The sequence below is a fragment of the Xenopus laevis genome, chromosome 9_10L (genome assembly GCF_017654675.1).
Source record: "Xenopus laevis strain J_2021 chromosome 9_10L, Xenopus_laevis_v10.1, whole genome shotgun sequence".
Classification (NCBI taxonomy): Eukaryota; Metazoa; Chordata; class Amphibia; order Anura; family Pipidae; genus Xenopus; species Xenopus laevis.
In genome coordinates, this window is record NC_054387.1 from 45063906 (window position 1) to 45091068 (window position 27163).

A 27163-nucleotide genomic window follows, 5' to 3' on the forward strand; every position below is an offset into this window, starting at 1 on the left:
AAACAGGAGGACATAATCGAGTTATGTCCTCCTGTTTGAGTTTTATCAACAGTTCTGTGGCCAAGATTGCCTGTGATAGGTTAGAGATTGAAAGATATGTTAACCTCATATAAGAGATTTTACAGAATGATCATGTAATTGTCTTTATTTAGGGACTCCCTGCCCTTGTGTAGGCTGAACTAAGGATCTTATATAAAGAAATCTTATATAATAATAAGAGAAAGACTATCACCCTTTAGGTGTGCAGAGAGCTGTGGGTGAAATCTGACCCCGATCATCTCCACTTAAATGGTAAAACCCTTTATATTATATCTATTGTCTGCTATATAAAAAGCATACAATGACTATACTGAGACTGCAGTAGAGCAAATAGTAGCTTATTTATATACAGTGTATCAGAGATTCTGAAGACACATACAAATAAGTGTTGGTATGTTCCTGTTTGTATACTATTTAGGTGGGGCATAAGTTTTCCTGTATTTAGGTATCAGTTTGCATATGTTTATGTAGGGGTGAATCCATGTTACGGTGTATATTTGGGGGGGGTTGTAAATGTGCCTCTACACTAATGGCCAAATCCCCATAGCACCATTTTTTGCTGGTGGTAAGTACAGAAGAGGGTTAGATGGGAACGCAGCAGGAGCAAAAGTGACACAGGCAGTATCTGGAACTCACCAATGCTCTTTAATGTGGCAGAAATATGGTACATTCTGCCACAATCACATTATTTTTGTATTGTACACGGTTGATCTCAATGTGATCTAGTTGCATGAGGCAGAGCGTGCGCTCAGTATAGAAAGCATGTATTGTGTATGACACAAATCAGTCACACAGATATTTAGCTCCAGAATGGACATCAATACATCAGCTTCAACCCTTCATACACACACACAAAGCTAATAAATCAGCATCATTTTTTACTACATACATTAGTATCCTAAACTGAAATGTACCTGCTTGATGGAAGGTGTATTAATGACTGAGAAAGCGTTAAAGAGCAATATGAAAAGAGAGAACTTGATTGGTAGGAGGGGAGTATTGAGGAAGTATACATGGAAGGTGGATGGAACAGATTGGACAAATAAATGATGGCAGAATTGATACAGAGAGACTGGGGGTTTGTGTGTGACAGAGAGGGAAAAGGGAGAAGGGATTGCAATAGAGATTATTTAAGAATTGGTAGGAGAGCGAGAAGAGAGGGTAGGAGAGAACTGTGTGTGATGGAAAAGACATTGAAAGGAAGATAGGAAAGGAAATAAGAGAGAGAAAAAGACAGAGAGAGAGACAGGCAAGACTACTGTGTGCAGGGCTGGATTTACATAGTGGGCGCCCCTAGGCCCACTGCCGTTCGTCGCCCCTCTCCCCTCCAGGGGGACAGGAGCAATGGAGATTGGGGCATGGGAAATTTAAAAAATGGTTGTATCTCCAGCGCATCCCCAGGGTTTTTGAAATCCGGGCCTGACTGTGTGCCACAGAGAGTGGAAGAGAGGGGTCATGTCCCATACATAGTGGAAAAAATAAAGGAGACAGTACTGTGTGGGAAAAGAGGATAACAGAAAGAGGAGAGAGTAAGGTGAGTAGAGTAGAAAAGAGAGAGAGAGAGAGAGAGAGCATACTGTGTGGGACATAGAGGAAAAGAGAGAAATGTGGGAGTACTGTGTGGTACAAAGGACAACAAATAGACGAGAGAGTACTGTGGGGATAGAGAGAGAATACTGTGTACGGGGTTGAGAGGTAAAGAGAGAGACAGGGAAGAGTGTACTATATGCAATATGTGTGTGACTGGTGGAATGAGATAGCTAACTCCCAGAAACTTAACATCTACATATTACTAGGGAGGGAATACAGACTGGTGTTCTGTAATCTTTCCAGGTATTCAGACCCTTAGCCAGTCCAGACTGAGTGTACACAGCTTGGAAATGCAACTGGGAGGGTACAGACACAGCTACAGGCCCAGGGAGAGCAGACCGTGCAAGTGAGGTGACCTGGAGGCAGTGGAGGATGAGTACAGTGCCCCAAATACTCAGCACTGAGGAACACCCACTTCCAGAGATCCGAGATTTCACTTTAATATAAGAAGTGAAAGACAGGCCTTTACCCTATACTGCACCCCAGCCCCACCCACATCCATTACACCCTCTACCTGCTTTGGCAATGCAAAAAGTATTTAGTCCTGCCAATAACACTCATTGGATTTGATAGGAGAGAGTACTGTGTGGGATAGAGAGGAAGATGAGAGTACTGTGGGGGTGGGGATAGAACAGCAGAGAGAGAGATAAAGGAACAAACATGGAGAAGAGAGAGTAAGGTAAAAGGAGTAATAAGAAGAAAGAACTGCATTTTATAAAGAGAAGAGAAGAATTTGCTGGGTAATTGTGCAGAAAGAAAGGGCAGTAATGTAGGGGGGAGAGGTGAGAGTAGGAAGATGACTAAATGGCAGTGACATGAAAGGATAGGAAGAAACAATATAATATACTAAAGGAGGAGCGATTTGTGAAAGGGAGGGAAATGCCTACATAGGCATGTAGCTATGAGAGTTGTGAAGAGCAAACATAGAGAGGTCCTGAGTTATAGGAAATGATGATGAGAAGAGATAAATGAGGGGGCATGGTCTCAGCGAACAAAAGTATGAAGGCAAAAGTGTGAGAGATGTGGTGAGAGATATCATAGAGGGCTATGGTTATGGAGAACAGAAGCATGATGGGAAAAATATAAGAGCTAGAACAGGGGTATCAGAGAGGGATATGGTTGTAGAGAACAGAAACATGGTGGATGGGACAGTTTAAGAGATATGGTGAGAGATATCATAGAGGAATATGGTTATGGAGAGCAGAAGCATGATGGGAAAAATGTAAGATGGGGAGAGGGGTATGGTTGTGGAGAACAGAAGCAATATGGGAGAGGGGAGAAGTGTGAAAGAAGGAGAAACTGGGGGGAGCATAGCTGAAGTGAACAGAGGGATGTTGGGAGAGGGGAGGAATGGGAGAGGTGGGGAGGGGGTGGCTAGAGAAACAGATGATGGGAGAGAGGAGAGAAGTGTGAGAGACTGAGAAAGGGAAATGAGGAGAGTTGGGGAGAGCATGGCAATAGAAAAGAAAAGGATTATGGGAGGAGAGAGGAGCAATGCAAGAGAAGGGGTGAGGGAACTAGAGAGGAAGGGGATAGAGAGAATGTGAAGATGCTGGGAGATGGGGTAATGAAGGAAGGAGATAGAAAAGAGAAAGGTGCTAGGAGAAAGGGGTAAGGAAGGAGCAAGAGGAGGGAAAGAGAATCATACAGAGGAGAGGAAAGCAAAGAGAGAGAGAAAGAGAAACTGAGAGCAAAGAGAAACAGAGAGAGACCACAGAACGGATGTTAGAGAGAAGGGGACTGAAAGATGCCCAGCCCCCCTTCCCTCTCCCTCCTCTCTCTCTCCCTCTCTCTCCCTCTCTGTCTTGTTGTTTCAAACAATAGACACAGTCTCCCTCCCTCTATCATACACACACACACTCAGCAAGAGGCAGCACAGCTCATACAGGAGCTAAGCGGAGAGAATTAAAAAAAACACACACACACACTCACAAAACAAAACACCAAGCCGTTTTCATGCCCCTCCAGCCGCCGGGTGATGGACGTTAGGTTTTACCCTCCAGCCCCCACCAGCGTGGGCACCTTATCTGCAGACCCCACCTGCATCAGCCCACTGGACTTTTACCACTGCAACAAGGTACAGTCTTACCACTCTATACTGCTGCTACTTGTCCTGCTCTGGGACTGCTCTGACTCTTGTCATTTGGCTTTGGGAGGGAGTGGGTTAAGTCCTGGTTTTGGTGAGGAATTGGGGCTAGAGGGGGCAGGGTGCGCAAAGTTTGGGTTGAGCAGAATGTTTGGAAATGCTGTTTCAAAGTTACCAGTTTGCTGTCTGTAAAACCTTCAATTAATAACCCTTTGCCCACATGACTCCCCCTTTGGCACACTATGGGGGGACCAGCTGTATGGGATTCTGCTTGCTGCTAGTCTGGAGCTCAGCTATAGTAACCACGTTGGACCCTGTCATACTCACTCCTCATTTGAGGCGGGCAAGTTGCTACTTTTGAGTGTCAATGCTGGGCGCTTAAAGTTGCAATACAATGACATGCCTAGTGGGTAGGTGGCAGCGTAATGGTGCCCTCACAACTCTGAAACATTCTCCCTCTTTCAGCGTAGAACAGGTTAAAAAACAACAAGGGTGCAAAGACAAAAACTTCTTCTTTGGAATGACATGGCACCCCCCTACCCCCTGCATAATTAATTATGAGGGATGGCACCAAGTGTCCCTATGGGATACAGACACCTTGTAACTCACTCCCTAAATTGACTCCTCTATTGGCTTCAGTCTATAAACTGTCCTTCCCACTTCCACATCCCCCCAAAAAACATCCCTGATACACTAACCCTCCCCTCCCCCCTCCTTCCAGACCATTAAAAATAAATGATTATAGGATCACACCTCCATTTGCATGTGTATGGAAATGAAGCTTTTTTTATTAACTCCTCTCATCCCAGTTTAGCCAAAAAAAAAGCATCCCTGACAGCTGTGATAATAACGGATTTAGTGTTAAAGGTTTTTTTTATTTCAACTTTTTTTAAAAGAAAAATTCCAATCCAGCAAATATGAATTTTTGCAAAGCGAATAGGAAAACACCACCAGCCATTTGCAGTGCTGGGTTCTTAGTTTAAAGTTGCACTGTCCCCTGGCAAGACGTGTGTGTGTGGCACTGGAGCTTACAGATCGGAGAAGTAATTGGGGGGCTTCAGACCAAACCATGTTCCGGATATTAGAGAAGTATCTTAGGGTGAGTAGTTACCTTTTTAGTTTGTGTTTTGTGATTTGTAAAGAAACCTTTTTGTGCACAAAGAGAGAAAACACGGTATCTGGTGTTAGAGTCCATTGTAGCGGGAGCAATACATGACTAAACGAGGGTTTAATAATCTGCTGACTGGGTACCTGGTGCTGGATAGTGTTGTAATTGCACCCTACTGATTTATGCATGCTCGTGGGCTGCACAGTGTCTTATTGCCCCATGGCAGCACGGAGTAAGTGACCTACTAATGTTCCTGACTATGCAACGCATTATCATTGCACGGCTTTAGGTTTTTACAGTGTCCCCTGTAACAGGTAAAACACAGTATTAACATTTTGTCGGAAAAAAGGAACGGTAATGGGGGACCCAAAGCAGCATAAGGTTCTGAACAAGTTAATAGAAACGTACTTATGGAATATAAAGCCGGAGTTTATGGGGTGCTCGGAGATATCACAATATTTTTACATGGTAATGGTTTCCATTTTTTTAATGCCGACAGGGGTGGGGGGGACAACAATTTCTGTAATTTTTTAAAATTTGTTGGCGACAATTTCTTTTCCTATATGGTTTGATAGGAAAAGTTTGGGAAGGAGATAGATAGACACTTTAACAAGCATCTTTAGTTGTACTGGAACAGAGCATATATGTGCTTACTTTTATCACGTTTAGATTGTAAACTCTATTGTGCAAGGCCTTGTATCTGTCAGTATTTGCACGTATGTTTGATGCATACATTGTTTTATATGTGTTATTATTATTGATGATAATAATACCTACAAAATGCACAGCTCTTGGTGGTGATCCCTTGCCTTCTGGGAGTAGAGAGTGCTTTCAGGTAATGCTAGTAATTAGATAGAAGGTATTGCTGTCGAGCCTTTGTTAATCACCAATTATGCCATTGTTACTATTCAAGGTAGAGCCTAGACACTGGAATATTTAGGAGTAAGGTGTTCAATGTTTATGGCGCACAAGTCGGCCCACGTGAGTGAGAGCTTTGTATTCCTCTGAGGCTGATGAGGATCTCAGAATCACTTGTGGTACTTTGTTATTATGTGTGAGCAGTCTTACTTAGGTTTGTCTGTCTATCCCACTTTCTATAGGGATGAAATAAGACCCAATGTGGACCCCAAGACAATTTAGAGCAGGGCTAGTTGAGTAAATGTCTTTTTATTGATAAAGGACTTAAATTGAGTCACACAGGCCTGTGATTACCTGCCACCATTCCTGCCTATGAGAAACTATGTGTTGCACATCTCCTGCTTTGATATGAATTGATAAAGGGGTCATTAAGATGTGCCCCGGGACATGTTATAAAATTATAACATTATTTAGATACAAGGAGGATAGGGGCAGAAAGCTCTCAGTGTTTAGTCTGTTTTTTTCTAAGAATAGAGCTCATATAGATATAATAATATAGATAATGATGGTTTATATGTATATGTATGTGTGTGCTGGGTTATGTCTCCTTGACTATAATCAAATCATCTCTGCAGGCTTGTATAGACTTTTATATACATATAGAGGAGGAGTTTATCATTTCCACTGTGTGTGTGTGTGTGTGTGTGTGTGTGTATATATATATATATATATATATATATATATATATATATATATATATATATATATATATATATATATATACATACAGGTATAGGATCCGTTATCCGGAATTCAGTTATCCAGAAAGCTCCAAAGTACAGAAAGGCTGTCTCCCATAGACTCATTTTATCCAAATAATCCAAATTTAAAAAAAAAACATTTCCTTTGTCTCTGTATTAATAAAACCGTACCTTGTAATTGATCCCAAATAAGATATAATCAATCCTAATTGAAAGCAAAACCAGCCTAGTGGGTTTATTTAATGTTTACATGATTTTCTAGTAGACTTTAGGTTAGGTTTAAGTTTCAAATTACGGAAAGATCTGTTATCCAGAAAACCCTAGGTCCCGGGAATTCTGGAGTTTGTGTATTCCACATAAACAAACCCGGATTCCAAATACCTACATGTATACAGTAAGTCATCAGGCCATTGGTTTATAGCATTATCGTTAGGACTTAGGAGTACCCCTAATCAGGAGGCAGAAATAGTTTTTTACATGAGCCATGATCTTTAGCTTCATTACATAGAGTGGCATCAAGGTAATGGCAAACAGCAACCCAATATACTATAGATACTGCATTATCTATTTATCTATCTATTAATCTATCTATCTATCTATATCTATCATCTATCTATCATCTATCATCTATCTATCTATCTATCTATCATCTATCTATCTATCTATCTATCTATCATCTATCTATCTATCTATCTATCATCTATCTATCCATCTATCTATCTATCTATCTATCTATCTATCTATCTATCTATCTATCTATCTATCTATCATCTATCATCTATCTATCTATCATCTATCTATCTATCATCTATCTATCCATCTATCTATCTATCTATCTATCTATCTATCTATCTATCTATCTATCTATCTATCTATCTATCTACCTATCTGTTTATCTAAATATAAATTTAGAATTGATATAAGAATATGCCATTGATATGTGATACAGTATAAGGTATTACATTGATAGTTACTCTTGTACCCTGCAATTTGCCCAGTTCCTCTCCTTGTGCTTGTTACACGGGCTCCCTGCCCACAGCAAGGTACAATTTCCCAGCAGTAATTTGAGCTAAGTCACTGGCTACATTAATTTGACAGCAGAAGAGCGGTGGCACCAGGGACTTAACTCAGGCACCCCTGTCGTTTGTACGGTGCTTCACCTCTGACGAGGGAAATGGAAAAATCTGAATAAAGCCATTTGCACAACCTTTAAACAATGCAGGGGTTCCAGAGCATGGCTGTACGTTCACCGGCCCTGTCGGAAACATAGAAAGGTGACTAGTGGGGGTTAAAAGCTTAAGCGGTGGTAGAACAGAGAACTGACAGAAGAAAGTTGAAGAAATCTCATATTTTATGGAAAAGGAAGATATAGAGTCCACTGGAGAGCGATTACATTTTCTAATACAAAGGCCTGGGAAATAGAGTGTGTTACTGAAATCAACTGAAAAAAAAGGTTCTCTCTATTGTGAGGCAGACGCAAGCAAGGACTTCTTGGTAAATTCTGATGGGAGTTGTAGTTGAGCCACTGCACTGCTTTGGACAACCTTGCTCTGAAGCAGTGATCCCCAAACAGTGGCTCAGGAGCAACATGTTGCTCACCAACCCCATGGATGTTGCTCCCAGTGGTCTCAAAGCAGGTGCTTATTTTTAGATTTCTGGTTTTGTGGCATGATTTGGTTGAATAAAAACAAAATGTCCTGCCAAACAGAGCCTCTTATTGACTGACAGTCCACACAGAGGCTACCAAATCCTAGACAATCCTAGCCCTTATTTGGCAACCCAGGAATTGATATCATGGTTGTGTTGCTCCCCAACTCTTTTTACATTTGACTGTGGCTCACGAGTTAGAAAGTTTGGGGACCAATGCTCTAGTCTAAAGTAACAAGAGGTGGCTGAAATATAAACTAGAACGCTGTAAATAGAACTTTAAAAGATAGCGACTACTAATTTTGCGACCATGCAAATGCTGAGGGCTCAGGTGGAATAGGGGGGACTGACTGAAAAACTTTCATTATTACTTGGAAAATATTATGGGATAAAATGTGTAAAAATACAAACAAATCACAATCACTGCAATGCTACTGTACTTTATACAAATAAATGGTTCATATAGGTATTATATGATATTATCCACAGTAATATAGTTCTATAAACTGCTTACTGCTCGCCCTATAAACAAACATTGTATAGATGATATTTTGCAACTGCTGAACATGCTGTGACCACATGGTGGCACTGTGCCCTCCTCCTTCACTCAGCATTTTGGTAGGTCAGAGATAAGATTCAGTGAAATTGGTTTGTGCGTCGGATTAAAGGGGAAAATTAAACCTTGTATTCAGCATTCATGCCCCCCCCCCACACACACACACCCTCTGGTTTAACAAGAAAATATCAAATGTCTCGCCCTGAGATCGCTGCGAGCACTGACATGGTTTGGTCCTTTCGAAGCAACTGTTGCAGAGCAAACTGTCTGAGATGAGATAATTGGTTAATTAAGTGTTTATTGGAGGCACTGGGAAACAAAGTCTTATGGTTAGTAATCTTGCTTTAATCCGGGTTCCCTGCTGATGAGAATCCCTGGAACTGTTTGGGGACAGTAGGAAATGGAGTGGACAGGTTGCACAAGGAGCACAAGCTGCACAGGGGGATGTAGTGAATCTAATTGCCCTGTGGCCTCTAAGGAGTTTCTACATGAGGCATTTTGTGGTAAAGGTTAATGTTCTGTGTTACAGCCTAAAGGGATACTCTACAAGATTACATGATGTAGCTCCCACGATAGTCTTTTCCTATACCTGCTATCCCACAGCCACATTCACTTCCCAGAGACTATTATCCCTACTGTTACTATAGGCACCATCTCTCCCTACTATACCTGCTATCCCACAGCCACAGTCCCTTCCCAGAGACTATTATCACACTGTTACTATAGGCACCATCTCTCCCTACTATACCTGCTATCCCACAGTCACACTCCCTTCCCAGAGACTATTATCCCACTGCTACTATAGGCACCATCTCTCCCTACTATACCTGCTATCCCACAGTCACAGTCCCTTCCCAGAGACTATTATCCCACTGTTACTATAGGCACCATCTCTCCCTACTATACCTGCTATCCCACAGTCACAGTCCCTTCCCAGAGACTATTATCCCACTGTTACTATAGGCGCCATCTCTCCCTACTATACCTGCTATCCAACAGTCACATTCCCTTCCCAGAGACTATTATCCCACTGTTACTATAGGCACCATCTCTTCCTACTATACCTGCTATCCCACAGTCACAGTCCCTTCCCAGAGACTATTATCCCACTGTTACTATAGGCACCATCTCTCCCTACTATACCTCCTATCCCACAGCTACAGTCCCTTCCCAGAGACTATTATCCCACTGTTACTATAGACACCATCTCTCCCTACTATACCTGCTATCCCACAGCCACAGTCCCTTCCCAGAGACTATTATCCACTGTTACTATAGGCACCATCTCTCCCTACTATACCTGCTATCCCACAGTCACACTCCCTTCCCAGAGACTATTATCCCACTGCTACTATAGGCACCATCTCTCCCTACTATACCTGCTATCCCACAGTCACAGTCCCTTCCCAGAGACTATTATCCCACTGTTACTATAGGCACCATCTCTCCCTACTATACCTGCTATCCCACAGTCACAGTCCCTTCCCAGAGACTATTATCCCACTGTTACTATAGACACCATCTCTCCCTACTATACCTACTATCCCACAGTCCCTTCCCAGAGACTATTATCCCACTGTTACTATAGGCACCATCTCTCCCTATAATACCTGCTATCCTACAGTCACAGTCCATTCCCAGAGACTATTATCCCACTGTTACTATAGGCACCATCTCTCCCTATAATACCTGCTATCCTACAGTCACAATACTAGTATGGGCAATATTTTACCCTAGTGAGAGTGGTTTAGGGGTCCCTCAAAGACACAGTACCAATTAATAACACCTAAAACTTACTTTAGATATGATTATGTGGAGAGATTTAAAAGAGACAAATTAAGGATGCTCAGTTGGGATTTTATATGCAGAGAGGGGAGACTGGATAGTGGATAGACAAATGTATTACAAGGATATAAAGCAACGTGCTGATTACTATAATGTTCCATTGCGTATTTCACCTGTATGTGAGATTCATTATTAAAGAGATGCTGGGGACTAAGGTTATATAAAATAAAGGATTAAACTCCAGTTCAGTTACATGCATTTCCCTGTATATAGCTGTGTATTTCCATATCCCATGTAAGCCTTTAGACATTTGTGATTCAAGCCCTCCATTTCAACATTTGGTCAGGGCCCCACTTTGGTTACAGACAGTGCTGAATTTACTTCTGATGTTGACCTAGGCATGGACCCCCCCAACTGCCCTATATTTAAAATATAGCCCTGGTTACAGACAGATAAAAGTGTCACTAGCTCAGCCTGTCATGTTATAAGTGTTCCTTTCAGATGCCCCCCTAATTCATGTAGAGCTGCCTATCTAGTGGGGCAAAAAGACCTTCTCCATAAAACTTATCTTAGGTGGTTTTCTGCCTGGGTCCCCTAGTGGGCATAGTCCCAATGTTTGGGAACCATTTCTTCAAATAACCAATGAAAATCATTAGCTCAAGTTGACTCACTTGTTACTTGTGTCTTGTACTTATTATGTCTCCTATGAAGTCCTGTTTTGAGAACAGTTTGTTGGCTTCCAGCTCCACTCTTTTCAGCCAAGTTCTCACTGTTACCAAACACAGCCCCACATGGGCTAATGGGTGCAGTGGAAATTTGGATTATACATAACTATGCATTTGGGAGCAGAAAGCCCTACAAATTGAAGGTAGACATATTTGGAAATTAAATTGTGCATTCTAGATATAATGATGATGACGATGATGAGTGATTAACATGAGTATAAGGCTTCATTATTATATCTGTATTCTTAGTGCACTCTGGATAAGTGCTGTTTTATAGTATAGTATTATATAAGCTGTTGTTAATTCTCTGTCCCGACCCTACTAAACAAGGATTGTGAGAGAATGCCTCTATAGCCTAATATTTACCTTTTACCATCTATATCAGTGGTTTTCTACTGACTTTTTTGGCCAAGCCAGACAGTTACACGAAAATACTGCTGTATCAGACAAATACACATAAATACCTAGAGCCTGAAATATGTGTTCACAACAAATCTTGCCCTAACTGATTGTCAAGATAGGCTTGCAGAAGTAGCTCGGACAGAAAATGTGCTTCAGGCTGGGCACCCTAGTTATGGCTCCCCAGGCAAGTTGCATGCCATGGGAAGGTAACCTGACCCCTCTTGTCCCCAGTGCAATACCTCCCCAGCAACCTTCTACCACATGATGTGGTCTTGCCCCCCAATAACAAGATATTGGACTAAAATTCTCAGGGTACTAATAGAACAGTTTGATTTCCCAACAATTGGCTCTCCCCTTATATGCCTCCTGGGAGTTCTGGATGATATTGTATTGTCCAAATATGCTAGAAATAGATACCGCTCACTACTATTCTGTGCAAGGAAAAACATAGCCATGCACTGGATGGGTCCCCGACCCCCAACGGTCAAGACATGGAAACAATTGGTTCACAACACTATCCCCCCTAATTAAAGTGACGTATGAAGCCGAGGGACGCGTGGTGTGAAGCGGATCTAAACTAAAATTCACTCTAATTTTGTATATCAATTCCTACTGTATTGAAATATTGCTTATATGCTACTGATGTATCACTCACTGCTGATTCCATCTATTATACACCCTCAACTGTAATGGTCTTGGCTGAATGTTTGTTTCTAAAATCAATAAAATAAAAGTTACCTTTAAAAAAAAAAATCAAATTAAAATGACTACTAACGTTAAAGCAAATAATAAATAGCATAAAGTTAGTGAAAATATTTCACAATCACATAGGAACACAGCAACACAATACTAGTTACCCGCACACGTAATACAGAATCTAGGTCAGTCGAATCTCTACAAAGATGACCACCTCCCCAACCACTAATGATTCATACACACGCTAACAAAATAATGCATTATTTATTATATGCAGAGTTGCCACTGTGCACGGAGACAACGCATGGTTAGGTCCTGCCTTTATGGAATAGTAACCCTTCCCCTTTAACTATAGAGAAGCATTAAATTAAATATATATGAGTGCTATTAAATGATATATAAGCATTGGCTTTTTACTGTCTAGTAAGCCATAGCAACCTCAACTGTTAGCATGGGTTACTAGACCCAAGCAGACTTTGAACCTTTTAATTCAATACTATGTCTAATTTATGCATTTACTAAGCCAATTTAGCTGTTTTGCACCCATGCCTCCCTAATAACATCACCATTACTAGCGCTTATTTGGGCCAATGTATATAGAGTGCAGCAGTGCAACCATATTGTTATGATCAGAAAATCTCCCATTGATTGTGACGCCTCACTGGACCACAGGAGTAATCACGGCTAAATAAAGCTCTCACTTGAAAGAAAAAGCTGCAATAACTTCTCATTAATCTCCTTTCTTTCTCTGCCGGATATAAAATCCCCAATTCTTGGCGGTTTACAAGCTCGCAAGTACAGTTTACAAGGTAGAAATATCTCACCGGGGACAAACAAAACCATAGGAAAGATACTTTGGGAGAAATAAGCCACAAGTTTAGCGGTCACAGGAGGAACCAGAGTTACTCGGTACACACGCTCAACATTTTCTTTCCCCCTTCACTCTTTCACTTCCATTCCTTTTTTCAGGCATCTTTTGCCTATGGCTTTTTTTCTTCTACCTCTTGCTTGCCCATAGGGCCCCTGAGACCTCTTTACCTTCACTCTTCTCTTTCCTCTTCTTCATTCTTCTCTTCTTTGGTTTTTACTATTTCCTATTGTTCCATATCTTGTTCCTGTATCTGTTAGTTACTATTGCAAGTAGGGGGCAGGAGAGTAGGCACCTATGTGCCCCATGGCCATATGAGGGGAGTCAACTCATGAGCGAAATATATTGCCACATTTCACAGTGAACATACACTCATAGAATGATATGCGAAAAAATGCCCATTGACATCAAATCGTTTTTCTTTTTTGGAAAAATCCTACCATTTTGCAAATTTTAGGCAAAGTCAAATTCGGCCATCCCAAGTACCGCGGAGAGACCAACACATCATGTTGACATCTGAAGAGGAATCAAATAGTCCTATTTACTTCTCCACCACTAGACCACCCTTAAAGTGGTTCATATTTAAAGTGATACTGACACAAAAAAATGATTATTCAAAATATTAATATACATCAAAAGTTACCTATCGCACATGTTGATCATTTTTCATTGATAGGGCTGTTTTTGCAAGTAATTGTTACTTGAAGTTCCTAAACCTGACAGTTTTGCCAACCTGACTGTCTCTTCTCAACATGCCAGTTAGAATTTCCAATGCTAACAGACTACTGAAGCTCGAATATGGCATAGGGGAACATGGGGCATTAGACGTGTAATGTAAAAGCATCTGTAAATACTTTTTATGGCAAAATTATAAATAGCACGCAACGACAATATGATGATAGATGTAAAAAAAAGGTTTAATTTCTGTATCTTTTTAGTATGTCTAATATGTTCAGCTTTCAAATGGGGGGCCACTGACCCCATCTAAAAAAAACAAATGCTACCATTTATTGTTCTTGCTACTTTCAATTACCCATCTTTCTTGTCAGGTCCCCCCCCTATCCATATTCCAGTCTCTTATTCAAATCAATGCATGGTTGCTAGGGTAATATGGACCCAAGCAACCAGATTGCTAAAATGACAAACTGGAGAGCTGCTGAATAAAAAGCCAAATAACTCAAAAACCCCAAATGATTAAAAAAAAATGATAACCAATTGCAAATTATCTCAGAATATCACTCTCTATGTCATCCAAAGGTTAAGCCAATGATGAACATCCCCTTTAAGCATACCTACCCATGCAAGCATCATCTTAGCACGCTCTTTCTGCACGTTTGCACTCAAGTCATCACTCAACAGTCCATATTACACAATGATAGATTTATAACTAAGCAATACTTTCTCTTTCCCGGCGTGATAATGTAGCCTTGACTAACACAATACTTACCAGTATGTACGGAGGAAACCCTGATGCAATACTGTTATTTCACACCGCAGGAAACAGCCACTGACATATGAGCAAGTCAGGTCTAACTACCTGATTAAGCATTCAAAGGAGCAATATTTATCTTCAGGATCAATACCTTCTGCTTGCTCCAGTGGTCTGTACCATGCACCCATATAACATCAATAGTTCTCTATAACTGAGAGTGCTACAAATACTTGCCAGTTTTCAGTCTCTCTTTCTTTTTCTCACTTTATTCTAGTGATAGAAGACTATGTCCAATCAGACAATGCTAGTAGTGTTGCCAGGCCTCCATAAGCTTGTAGGGCCATCTGTCTGCCTGTCTGTCTGTCTCAGAATGTATAGTATATATGTTTATATGTATATAAATGCTAACAGGCACTCATATCCTTATTTTAACTAAAGATATAGTAGACACAATACACGTGCTGCAAGGGTCAGTTTTCACACATGCAACAGCAGGGATGTCCAGTTGTTCGAAAGGCCCATTGACTTCTGTAGCCCCAAATTTCCCATCAACTGCACTAACTTCATGACTTTTATGGTCCCAACTGCATCCTTGTTAAATTCTGTATAATTAAGGGTAACTTATGGTGCAGGCACAATGTGCCAAGTGCTATTTTGACCAAATTTCCATGCAGGCTTTCCCCCCTCACAATTGCAGCATCATTGTGTCGGTCTACAGGGTCCAGGGCCCACTTGGGCTGCTGCTTCAGGGGCCCCAACACCCCTCTCCGGACCCCCCACCCAAGTGCATACCTTCCTCTTCACATGGCCACAATTGAGGCTGGTTGTCAGAGGGCAACACAAGTCTTCAGGAGAGTCTGGGTCGGCAGGGGCCCACCTGGTATTTTTCCGGTGTCCCACTGACCAGTCCGACCCTGATTGCGGCTGAATGGGAGTTGCTTCTGAAGGGAAAGGAATTGCGCTTGCATTTTGTTGGGGATGTTCATAGTGGGGATGGTACCACTTCCAGCTTTTTCTGTTTAAATGTCGTTAGTATACAATTCTTTGAGTGCAAGTCTACTGCTGTTATTGATACTTGAGCAAACTCTGGATTACTGTCCTGCTCAAGCATCCTCATTGGAATGAGTAGGGCCTATTCTGGGGGGCCCCAAATACACCACATGCCCCCAAGTTCCAGAAGCTGATGCAGTCTGGTGGGCAGGGAGCTCCCAGCCACCCAACCCAGAATCATTTTCCAAGGGGCCTGTGTTCAAAGTGCCAGTAACGCCTGGGTTCCCCAGTGCTCAATCCAACAGGGGAACAGAACTGGTGCCAGTGCAAATCTAGAGAAGTGCAAGTAGTGTTTTTGGACACAAGTATCTTTAATGGATATACGCACAACAACATGCATCCATTGTAGCATGACCCCACTTGCACTTATCCCTCCATCTCTGGAAGAAGTGGTTCCTTCAAGAGGTGGGTCCTGCTAAAACCCTCCATGGTGTCTACAAAGGAAGCCTAAACCACATGCCACTGTAGCCCATAAATTATAGCCAAGCGTTGTGCATGAGACAACTCAGGAAGTTCCGTGACAGGCTGACAAAAGGTGATATTTAAGGGGGCTATTTAGGACAGCGGCAGCTTCTACAGCAAAAGGGAGAAAGAGGAAACCTGCAGTGGGAGACCACAAAGCAAAGCAAGTGACCAATACCTATAAATATCAATTCTGAATAACTAACCAGGGCAGGAAGTTTGATGGAGCCTCTTTGTTTTGCAAATGTTTTGCAGAGAGCATCCCAAATGATATAAAGTGAGCAGGTGAAAGTGCAGAGATGTGGGGGACACAGCGGCCTTAAAGGAGCACTGCATACAACTGGCCAAATACATATGCTTGTTGGCTTTAAAGGGGTTGTTCACCTTTAAATTAACTTTTAGTATAATGTAGAGAGTGATATTCTGAGACAATTTGCAATTTAGTTATTTAGCTTTTTATTCAGCAGCTCTCTCCGCTTTGCGGTTTCAGCAATCTGGTTGCTAGGGTTCCAATTACCCTAGCAACCATGTACTGATTTGAACGAGAGACTGAAATATAATTAGGGATGGTTCTGAATTGAAAGATGAGTAATAAAAAGTAGCAATAATAATAAATCTGTAGCCTTACAGAGCATTTGTTTTTAGACGGGGTCAGTGACTCCCGTTTAAAAGCTATTTGATGGCAAAAGAGCAGGGCAAATAACTCAGAAATTATAAAATATAAATAACGAAGACCAATTGCAAAGTTGCTAGGAATTACCTCAAAGGTGAACCACCCCTTTAATGGGGCAATGGCTTTAAATGAAGTCTCTCTCTTAGATGTGGTAATATGCTGGTAGGAAAAGCTTTATGTGGCTTTCTAAATTCATAATGTGGAAGTTTACTGTCCTTTGCAAGCTGTTGTATAGAATTATTTACATTTAACGGGCCCCTTCACCCAAAAATACCATACTCACGGTTCTACTCTGAGCACTTCTGCCGTTTACATGAATCTTCTACTTTTTGTGATTTAAAAAAAAAAACGCAGTTATACACTTATAATACCAGACTTTCATCACAATAGCTCTATTCGAAAGTCAGCAACCCTAGGGTTAATTGATCACACAGGTCATGCATGGTTGGTTAGAGTTGCTGGATCTCTGGCTCAGACAGTGACCTATTTAGTTGGAAGCCTGGTGTCACCAGTCTAAAACTGCTCACATCTACAAAACCACAAAATATAGAAAATCCATGTAAATTGCAAAAGTGCTTTAGAGGAACACTGGAAGGTTACATTCATTTACTTTTTGGGTTTAAATTCCAGTGGTCTGCATGAAGAACTATAACATCTGTCGTGATCAGTAAATGCACAGTGATTGGTGTACTGACAATGATATCATTTCAGCTGCAATTCCAAACAACTTTAACAGGGAAGTTTATCCTTTTTCTATTCTTGCTCTTTCCAGTCTACATTAGAAAATGCTGTGTAGTTGTCTGGATCACTGACCTCATCTCCCTATTGTTACAATAATGAACCCCGAGTAGCTAAGCCTGAGAGATGCAGAAGAAAAAACTTAAATAATTATAAAAATATTAGGGTATTTGCTTACAACGATTGTATTTTTACCTTCCCCTTTAAACTTTTTTTTTTATATAGAGGCGATAGCCCTGCAGTTATTTAAGGGTTTATTTATTTACTGAGCTGGAAGGTGCTATGTTTAAGGCGTGCCTGTTATTGTGAGACATTACAAATTGCATGTTTAACTCGCTAAGAAGATAATTTGAGGAGGACAATTAAGCTGGAAATTAGAATTCCCTTCAGCACTGTTGAGTTTTGCCGTGCCATTTCCTACAGTGGGAACACTACTTTAACACTTAGCCAATTATCGCGCTCATTTCCATGTGACTGATCAATATTGTGATACGAAGGTCTCACTCATACAGGTGACACTGAGACAGTGGGTTTGATACTGAGACTGAGTATTACAACAAGTTACTGCTCAGGTATTCTCTATGCTCCATGCTTCTTTGGCCAATAATAATACAATACTAATGTCATTCAAAAAGGTTAATGGAGATTCTGAAGTCGAAGGGGCTTTGAAAAACTATGAGGGGCCAGATAAAGTTTGAAAAGCCCTGTTCTAGGAAATATCAGAATATTATAAAACATAACTAAGTAACATCTGTGTTTACTAGACATGGAACTAGGAGAAGACAATAGAGGAACCAGCCTTAGTGACAGCCATATTGGGAAAATGGGGTGGGACATTGTGGTTTATTCCGGTGACAATTGACAGCTCCTCCTCAATGTATGTGCATTTTCATGGAGATGGCTACAAATCCTAATCTTTAGAGATAAACAATCAATTATTTTAAGTGTCAGGGCACACAGGCAGATTCAAGGAGATTAGTCGCCAGGTGATATATCTCCTCTTCTTCGGGGCGACTAAACTGCCTCCCCTGCCTTCCCGCCGGCTAAAATGTAAATCGCCAGCGGGATGGCACTCGGCGCGATTAGTTTTCCGAAGTCGCCCGAAGTTTCCTCACGAGAAGAGGAGATTTGTCACCAGGCGACTAATCTCCCTGAATCTGCCTGTGTGCCCTGACCCTTAATGTGAGTATTTGAAGCCCCTGTCTGGTTTCTAGAGTCAGTGGCAGCCTAGCAACAATTATATTCAATTCAATTGGTAATTAAAGCTAAAACACTTCAGGGCAGGATAATGAAGTCTAATATGGACAGGGTGGGCTTATGTTCTGCATAGGACATGCTTAAACTGTTCTGATGAGGGGATCTAACAGCAGAAATAACAAGGGAACAACAAGTTTAACCAGCAGGAAACACAGTCAGGGGCTGCAAAGAATGAAGTAGAACAAAATGAGATAAAAATAGACATATGGAGCCAAAAGGAAACCTACATGTATCCCCATGTGGTGACTTTTTGTGTGTGTTCTACTGAACAGGAACACTAGTTAACAGAGTCCATTCATTTCTACTGTGCCTGTACCCACGGCACCGAGCTGGACCACTGAACGGAGGTGAAACGTGCAGTGTCCTTGTCTATTTTTGAATGAGGTACCAATGAGTTTATTGTAGGGTTTCATTTTATACGTCAGTTTCTCCATTTAGAGATATCCTGTTTATGAACCCCAAACTGTGTATGTGTTAAAGGTCAACCTGTAAATATTTGGGGGTTGAAGAAATGAGGCCTACATGAAACTTCTAAAAAGAATCTGCTGTGTTGGGGTGACTGCAGAATACTGAATTTGTCATCAAAGCCAATTACCACCACATTAACTCACATAAAGAATATTGTCCAACTTAAAGTCTCACACCGGCCCTATGGAACTGAGAAAGGCCCGGTTCAGTTTCCTACAGAAAAAGTCCTTGAGATGTTCCTGCTCTGCTAGACAATGCCACCATTATGTTTTTCATCAGCGTAACCCTTCTTCCGAAAGTTTAACGTCGACCATAACTCTTCACTCAACATCTGCTGTATATATATACTGTATATATATATATATCACAAGGAAAGGATTTAGAAACATCCCTACTGTATATTGAGTATGAGCTTCTTCATGTGGTCAGACATGGCACAGAACCTCCACCTCTGATCTGTAGAGTATATTCTTTCACCACCGTCACCTCAACCAGCTCTTCATCTCTAAAGAGCAAACTTCTAGGCCCTGTTGGCTATGGCAGCATCAACTCTGTGGCAAAGATCAGGGTTTCAGTCATTACTGATGAGGAAACGAGAGTTGTTCCAACATCTAAGAGAGAGATGTTTGGTTGCCAAGTCATGACAAAAATCATTTGTATTAAATATTTCAACACTGGCGGCCACGGTTTATAGAAGTCAATTGAACAAATGCCAAAGACTCCCATCACCTGTGGGTTTACATTGGGTAGGTGTTGGGTCCAAGCTTTTATCAGGACCTTACTCTACTCTTGTCTTTTTAGCCTATACCCTGGTCACTGTTGTCATTTCAGCACCATCTGGTGACATTACTGCTAATATCCTCTGGTGTCAGAGGTTGTAGGTTCACCATAGGCTTTAAAAAACCCCAAGAGCCGCGTCTCTTCTTTGTACATCGCTGCTTTGTAAATTACATTATCCCCTTAAGACTTTGGTTGTATATAGTCACATTTCAACTTTCATTTTCAGCCAGACCCAATAAACACCAAAAGCTCAGAAACTGGAATGCTTTCATGACCAATCAGACAACAGGCTTTTTCTTGTAACTAAATGAAGGTTGGTATAGCTACTATATCTGTGAGCTATAATGCCAATTTTTTTTTTTTTTTACTTCCGTTGATTCTGTGTTTGCCGACTTGTATTTAATCATTTTGCATTTTCAATGTTTGTTGTTTTTAATCAGGATCCTAAGCAACATTCATTCCAGGCTTTATTGCCTCTTCTATGGGAAATCTCACTACAGAAAAATAAGTCACAGGGTTTATAAACTCAGTCCTCCGCTCACTGAATTTGCCCTTTGTACCTCCCCCCCACTTCCCCTCTTATAGCACTGAGTGTTAAATGTTTAGCAATGGTTGCGGATTTAACTGTCACAGATAAAGTGAGATATACAGGCCTGCCACAAAGCCACACTTCCTGCTGCAGGTCTCTGAAAGGTGTATTCACATGTACTGACACTTATATACTGAAAAAACACACATATATATATATAGTGAATAAAGTACCCCCTTTTGTAAAATATAAGGATATTATAAGTTACCGAGGAGTTTCATGACCATATATGTTTTTATACAGGTCATGAAACTCTGAGGTAACTTCTAATATCCTCATATTTTACAACTGGGGGTACTTTATTTATTATAATACACACAGTTCAGCAAGTCATGTGACAGAAATGACATCAGAACTCACCGTTTATAACTGATGACATCAGAACTCACCGTTTATAAGGATATACGTAATTTACAGGACATTCATGGCTTTTGTGTATTATAGATATATATATATATATTTATGCACATATATACATATATATATTTATGCACATATATACATATATAGAAAGGGGGTAGGAAGATGCAGAGATAATTTTGTACTTAGAACCTAAATAAAAACTTAAAAATCAAATGAATTCTTAAAACACTGAATAAATGATATAATACAGGTTGGTTTACCATAATTTGGGTCTTCATACCTTCAGGGTTTAAGCACACAGGCAGATTAGGGGAGATTTAGTCGCCTGGCGACTAATCGCCTCTTCTGCGGGGCGACAATCTCCCCAAACTGCCTTCCACCTGCTATAATGAGAAAACGCCAGCGCCAATGCACTCGCGGCGCTTCGATTTCCGAAGTCGTCTGAATTGCGATTAAATCTCCCCGAATCTTCTGCCCTTAGAGTCACTTGTCCCAATACACACACACTGGTGTTCTGCTGTATATAATGTTTCACTAAAGTGGGTTTCATCTTTTGGTACATTATTATTCTCTTGCCCTGCCTTCTCGGTATGGGATGCACCAAACTCTTTGATTGAACCAAATCTGAACCCTCATCCCAGGTGGTAAATGCCAATACGTGGATGGAAATCACTAAGTGCTCAGATTCACTTCATACAAGATTTTGGATTTGGCCAAATCCAAATCCTGCTGAGAAAAGCTAAGATTTGGCTGAACCCCCACCTGAATCCTGGATTTGATGCATCCCTGTTCTCCCTAATAACCTCAGCACAGTCTCTTAACATTTTGGTGCACAAGGACCCTACCCCCACCTAATAAACCTAGCCTCCACTCCCCACCTTCAGACAGCAGCTTTAGGAGATCACTAGGGGCCCTATGCTGACTAGAACACACTGACCAACATTCAGTGTCGGACTGGGATGCCAGGGGCCCACCAGAAAACCTTAGACGGTGGGCCCACTTTCCAAACTATTATTCCTCCTCTACTCAGTCAACCTCTTTATTCTGCTAGTCTTTTATATCTACTTACTATACTTTATTAAGCCTTTTTTTAGCATATAGAAATAGGGAATAACTATGAAATAGGCCAAATTGTTAGAAGCAAGAGGGCCCACTGACACCGTGGTCCACCGGGAGTTTTCCTGGTATCCCGGTTGGCCAGTCCGACACTGCCAACATTTTCTTTCTCATAATACTCATCACAAAAACACACACAGCTCTGCACTTAAGGTGTGTAGTGGCCAATGGCGGGGTTCCTAAATGAGTGGCCACTTGTGTTAAGACAATTGTGGTGTATGATGACCATCAATCATATCATACTGCAGCCATATCAAGAGACTCAACACACCAATGCAGTCCTCATCCAGTAGGATTGGCCCAATAGAATTCCGGTAGGCCATCAGGACTGGCCAATCAGCCGGCGACTTAAGCACCTCTTCTTTTCAAATACAGGGGAGCAGGGCTGTTTTGGTGTGTCTTTTTGATGCCTTTGGGGATAGGAAAAGGGGGCCTGTGCCTATGAGTTTACTTCTCCTTTAATTCAAACATCATAACAAAAGTTAATCACAATGTGAACATCTCATGACCCCACACCACGACATAACAAAGGCAGCAGTCTTATTTGTGAATGACGTTTCACTATTCACGTTTCACGTCCTGCTCTGTGTGTAGTAACGCATGCTCTCTCCCGGAAGTAAAGATGGAGGAAGATAAGTCACTATGTGCTGGAGGAAACCAGAAGTATGTTTGCCATGGCTGTTATCAGATGATGCGGTGGGGGGGGGAGGAAATGCAGGTATTTGTACTCAGCCCCCTGCTCTTATCAGTGCATCTGTGTTTAGCACATTCAGTTATATTGGTTTGATCGCTGCATCCGTTCCCCGACTCAATAAACTCATTACGGGTGTCATCTCCAGTTCCACATCAGGATGACTGTAGCAGCATTTATTTACCTAAGTACCCAGATAAACATTCAGATGCAGAGTGGCCTTTTAAGCTAAACATACAATTATATTTGTACCAGTGTTTTTGTTTGCACAAGTGGGAGCTTCCATATTGCACTAAGACTTTGCAGTGACTGTGAGTCCCAAGAGTAAGGGGGTCAGGTAGGGTAGCCACCTTTTCTGAAAAAAATCTATTGTCTTCATTTTCCCTATTATTAACACTGGCATCACGCAATTTTAGCTGCCAGTAAATTAGCAACTAGGTGGCAACTCTAGGGTCAGGTGGCACCCAATTGGGATGGTATATGATAATACAGGGCTTGTTTCTCTACTGTTTGTGTTGTGTGTGGCAGTCGGCTGGAGGCAGAAGGGGTCATGGGTCCTTGGCCCAGGCTTTCTGGAGGGCCCATAACTGGATTCACTTCAGGTTGTTCCATGTGAATGTTTAGTCCTGGGTACCTTAAGATACTGTAATACGTGCTGAATGTAATCTCCTTGTTTTTCTTTTATTTATGTAATTATTGTTTTCCTTATTTGCTTCTTCCTTTTGTACTCTTGTACTATTGTTATGTTTTAAAATGCAAAAATAAAATACTTTTTTAAGTTTAGTCCTGGGATTTGCTACCAGTTGCCCTAGCCATGTCAAATTTCCAGTGCATATGATAGACTGCAGTTCGGACTAGCCATTCGAAAGTTATAATACTCTGATAGGCTACAAATTGATCTAGATACATGAACGTGCCTTCTGATTGGCTACATCTAACACCAGCCACTTCAGGTATGAGCAAGTGGCAACAATAAGAGTTAATTATATCATTTTTACTCCATGAATTAGTAATTGAAATGTCACTAATAATATTTCTCTATTCAACTGCCCTTAGCTTTCCTAAAGTAAATTAAGGCTTTATATATATCGGTGGGAGCTGCCCTTGGGATGCGGCAAACCATATGCATTGGACATCCCTTTCCCTTTATTTGCATTGATATATATATAAAAGTGGGAGGATTCATGTGAGGGCACAGAACTTGCCTTATCTGTATATTTGTAGTCATACATTTAGTTGGGAGCTAGTGCATGAACTGATTTGGATGGGGCAGTTTTTCACTGATGTTATTTGTACCCCCTGGTGACTATAAACAGGTTGCACTATTCTTTTTAAAGTGAATGAATGGCTTCACTATAGCAAGCAATATGGCAGCCCTACTCCCACGTCTGATTGGATATTAGAAGAAACCATTAATGGTGCTTAAGAACCAATATGACTTTTACCAGGCCCATTAAACAATAAAAACTCATGCATTTTAATAAAGAGTATGGTATTGCTGTGGGTCATAGAATCCAGCCTGGGCACTAAATTGAAGGAGTGTGGGTTCCCTGTGGGTTACTCCAGGCTCCTCCTATACTCATACATACAGGCTTGTGATACAACTGACCCTAGCATGTATGAATGTGATTGAAAGCTCTGCTGGAGCAGAGGCAGATTTGAACTATGAATAATCATTGTAAAGTGCTGTGGAATATATCAGTGCTATGCAAAGAATATTTTCATATGGGGTGCTGTGCCTTTAACTGTACAAAATAAAGGACGATACCACAATTGCATAAACAAAGAACGCAGGTCTTACAAGAGACAAAGCAAGAACAAGGCAAAATGAGAAACTGGTGTGGGGGAGAGAAATGCAGAGAGCTTCTTAGGTATGGCAAGTTCATTCTGAGAAGTCCTAGAATTGACAGTGTTTCAAGCACATTGTCTCCCCCTCTGTGCTATAGTAGGTGGTATGCTCTTTTTAATAGGGGGAAAAAAATAAAGGTCGCTGTATCCATGGTAACACCCAGAGCCAATCGTAAAGCCCCAAGTTTAGCACACAAAGCACCTGTTATGTTGTTAAAGAACCTACAGGCCAATCAGAACCCTCCGTTTGGCTTTTTCCCTCTCACTTTACGCTGGTACGCTCACAACACGTGTCCCCAAATTGAAAGGAGTTTTTTTTTTTCCTGTACCATTTAATGAGGCTGAGCAATTACTGGGAACAGCTTCCAAACAAGAATGTTTGTGGATAACAACATGTGCATAATTAGTCCTTAATGAGCCATTGTGCGCGCGGGATTTTATTCCCCCCTGTTAAACGTGCAATTAAATTTATAATGGTTTATAACATGTAGAAAAACGTACGGAGAAAGGAGTATATCATTTGCTGGTTTAACCCTCTCACTTGTATCTTAGAATAGGCAGATAAATGAGAATATACATCGTGATATATATATATATATATATATATATATATATATATATATATATATATATATACCCTTATAATATCTCTGTGGTAATCAAGAAAATATACTGTACACCTGTGTAAATATCCAGCTGTATTTGTTTGTATACATATATAAATACATACAGTATATATAGTGGATAATGTACCCCCTACTGTAATTTATAAAGATATTATGTCACCGAGGAGTTATGTGACCATATAAAAGCACTTTTATACAGGTCACATAGCTCCGAGGTGACTTCTAATATCTTTATAAATTTCAGTAGGGGGTACATTATGCATTATAATCTACATTTTGTGTGAAATGTCGGGAGGGGGGTGTAGGGGTCGGCATCCTATTCTGGTCGCCCGCGTCCAAATTGTGGCCGCCAGCGTTCAATTTAAACGTGTTGGCGCCAAATTTGGAGGCGCGGCATCAAATTCGGACGATCTGCGGCAAATTCGGCATTCTGACGTCAGAACGCACCGTTTATAAGGATATAATTTACAGTCTGGTCCCATAGGGAAATGACCAGACTGTAGATTATATATATATATATATATATATATATATATATATATATATATATATATATATATATATAATACACAAAAGCCATGAATATCTTGTAAATGATATCCTTATAAACGGTGAGTTCTGATGTCATCAGTTATAAACGGTGAGTTCTGATGTCATTTCTGTCACATGACTCACTGAAACTTGTGTATTATAATAAATAAAGTACCCCCAGTTGCAAAATATGAGGATATTAGAAGTTACCTCGGAGTTTCATGACCTGAGTTTCGGCCTCGTGTTTTATATGGTCATGAAACTCCTCGGTAACTTATAATATCCTTATATTTTACAAGAGGGGGTACTTTATTCACTATATATATATATATATATATATATATATATATATATATATATATATTTCTCCTCTATAAGATTTTATATGCATGATAAGTATGTATATACAGTATTATACAAGAATACGAATAACCATAGAAAATATCCTATATAATCAGTGTGATCTCACTTGGCCTTGTTCATTATCCCTTATAATACACAAGTGATGCTCAGAGTTCCCTGTATAACTCAGTCTGCAGTCTTGTGTCTTTATATGGTCACAGAACCCCTCAGTGACTTCTAATATCCTTATCATTTACAGTAGGGGGTACATTATCCCTTATAATACATGAGTGATACTCAGAGTTCCCTGTATAACTTAGTCTGTAGCCTTGTGCCTTTATATGGTCACAGAACCCCTCAGTGACTTCTAATATCCTTATTTACAGTAGTGGTACATTATCTCTTATAATACATAAGTCATACTCACATATCCCTGCATAACTCAGCCTGTAGATGATCTTTATTGCAGTTTTAATTTCTGTATCCTATGAACAGCCCATTGTCTCTTCTCTGCCTTCCTGTGTAAGCTGACCATGGGAGCTTTTTAGACCCACTCTGCATCCAGATTCTCTGATCTAAAGCATCAAGAGTTTTGCAGGATTTCAGTTTCACTTTTCACTGGCATCACAACTAGCAATAATCATAATGCAATTTAATAATGAGACACAAGAAGCACTGGCTTTACTGAGAAAGCAGTAGACCACTGTTCACTATAGAGTAGTATTTAAAACACTATATATATATATATATATATATATATATATATATATATATATATATATATATATATATATATATATATATATAAAGATATAGATATATACATAGATATTCAGATTCAGTCTGTTAACTGGAGACTAGCTTTACTCCATCCTTGCATCATATTCTTCAAATCATCCTGTCTGAGGAACTTGCAGCCTTGACTTTTTGTTGTTCATGACTTTAGGAATCTAAAGAATGTATTTTGCTGTATTGGAGAGCTTGACACAAAGTATTCAGTTGTGTAATACGTTCCCTCCTCTCCTGTTCCAAGAAGATCCTAATAACGGCCTCTATTCACCAAGGGCCAAGAGCAG

General features: G+C 40.6%; 1 protein-coding gene across 3 annotated transcripts in view; it reads left to right on the forward strand.

Moving 5' to 3' along the window:
- Positions 1-3159: 3159 nt before the first annotated feature.
- Positions 3160-27163, forward strand: part of tox2.L (TOX high mobility group box family member 2 L homeolog) — a 73933-nt gene continuing 49929 nt past the window's right edge. The window contains exon 1 of one of the 3 annotated variants that reach the window (XM_018234410.2): positions 3160-3706. In XM_018234410.2, the coding sequence (XP_018089899.1) occupies positions 3608-3706 (99 nt within the window). In that variant the 5' untranslated portion in view covers positions 3160-3607. 3 annotated transcript variants of the gene reach the window in all.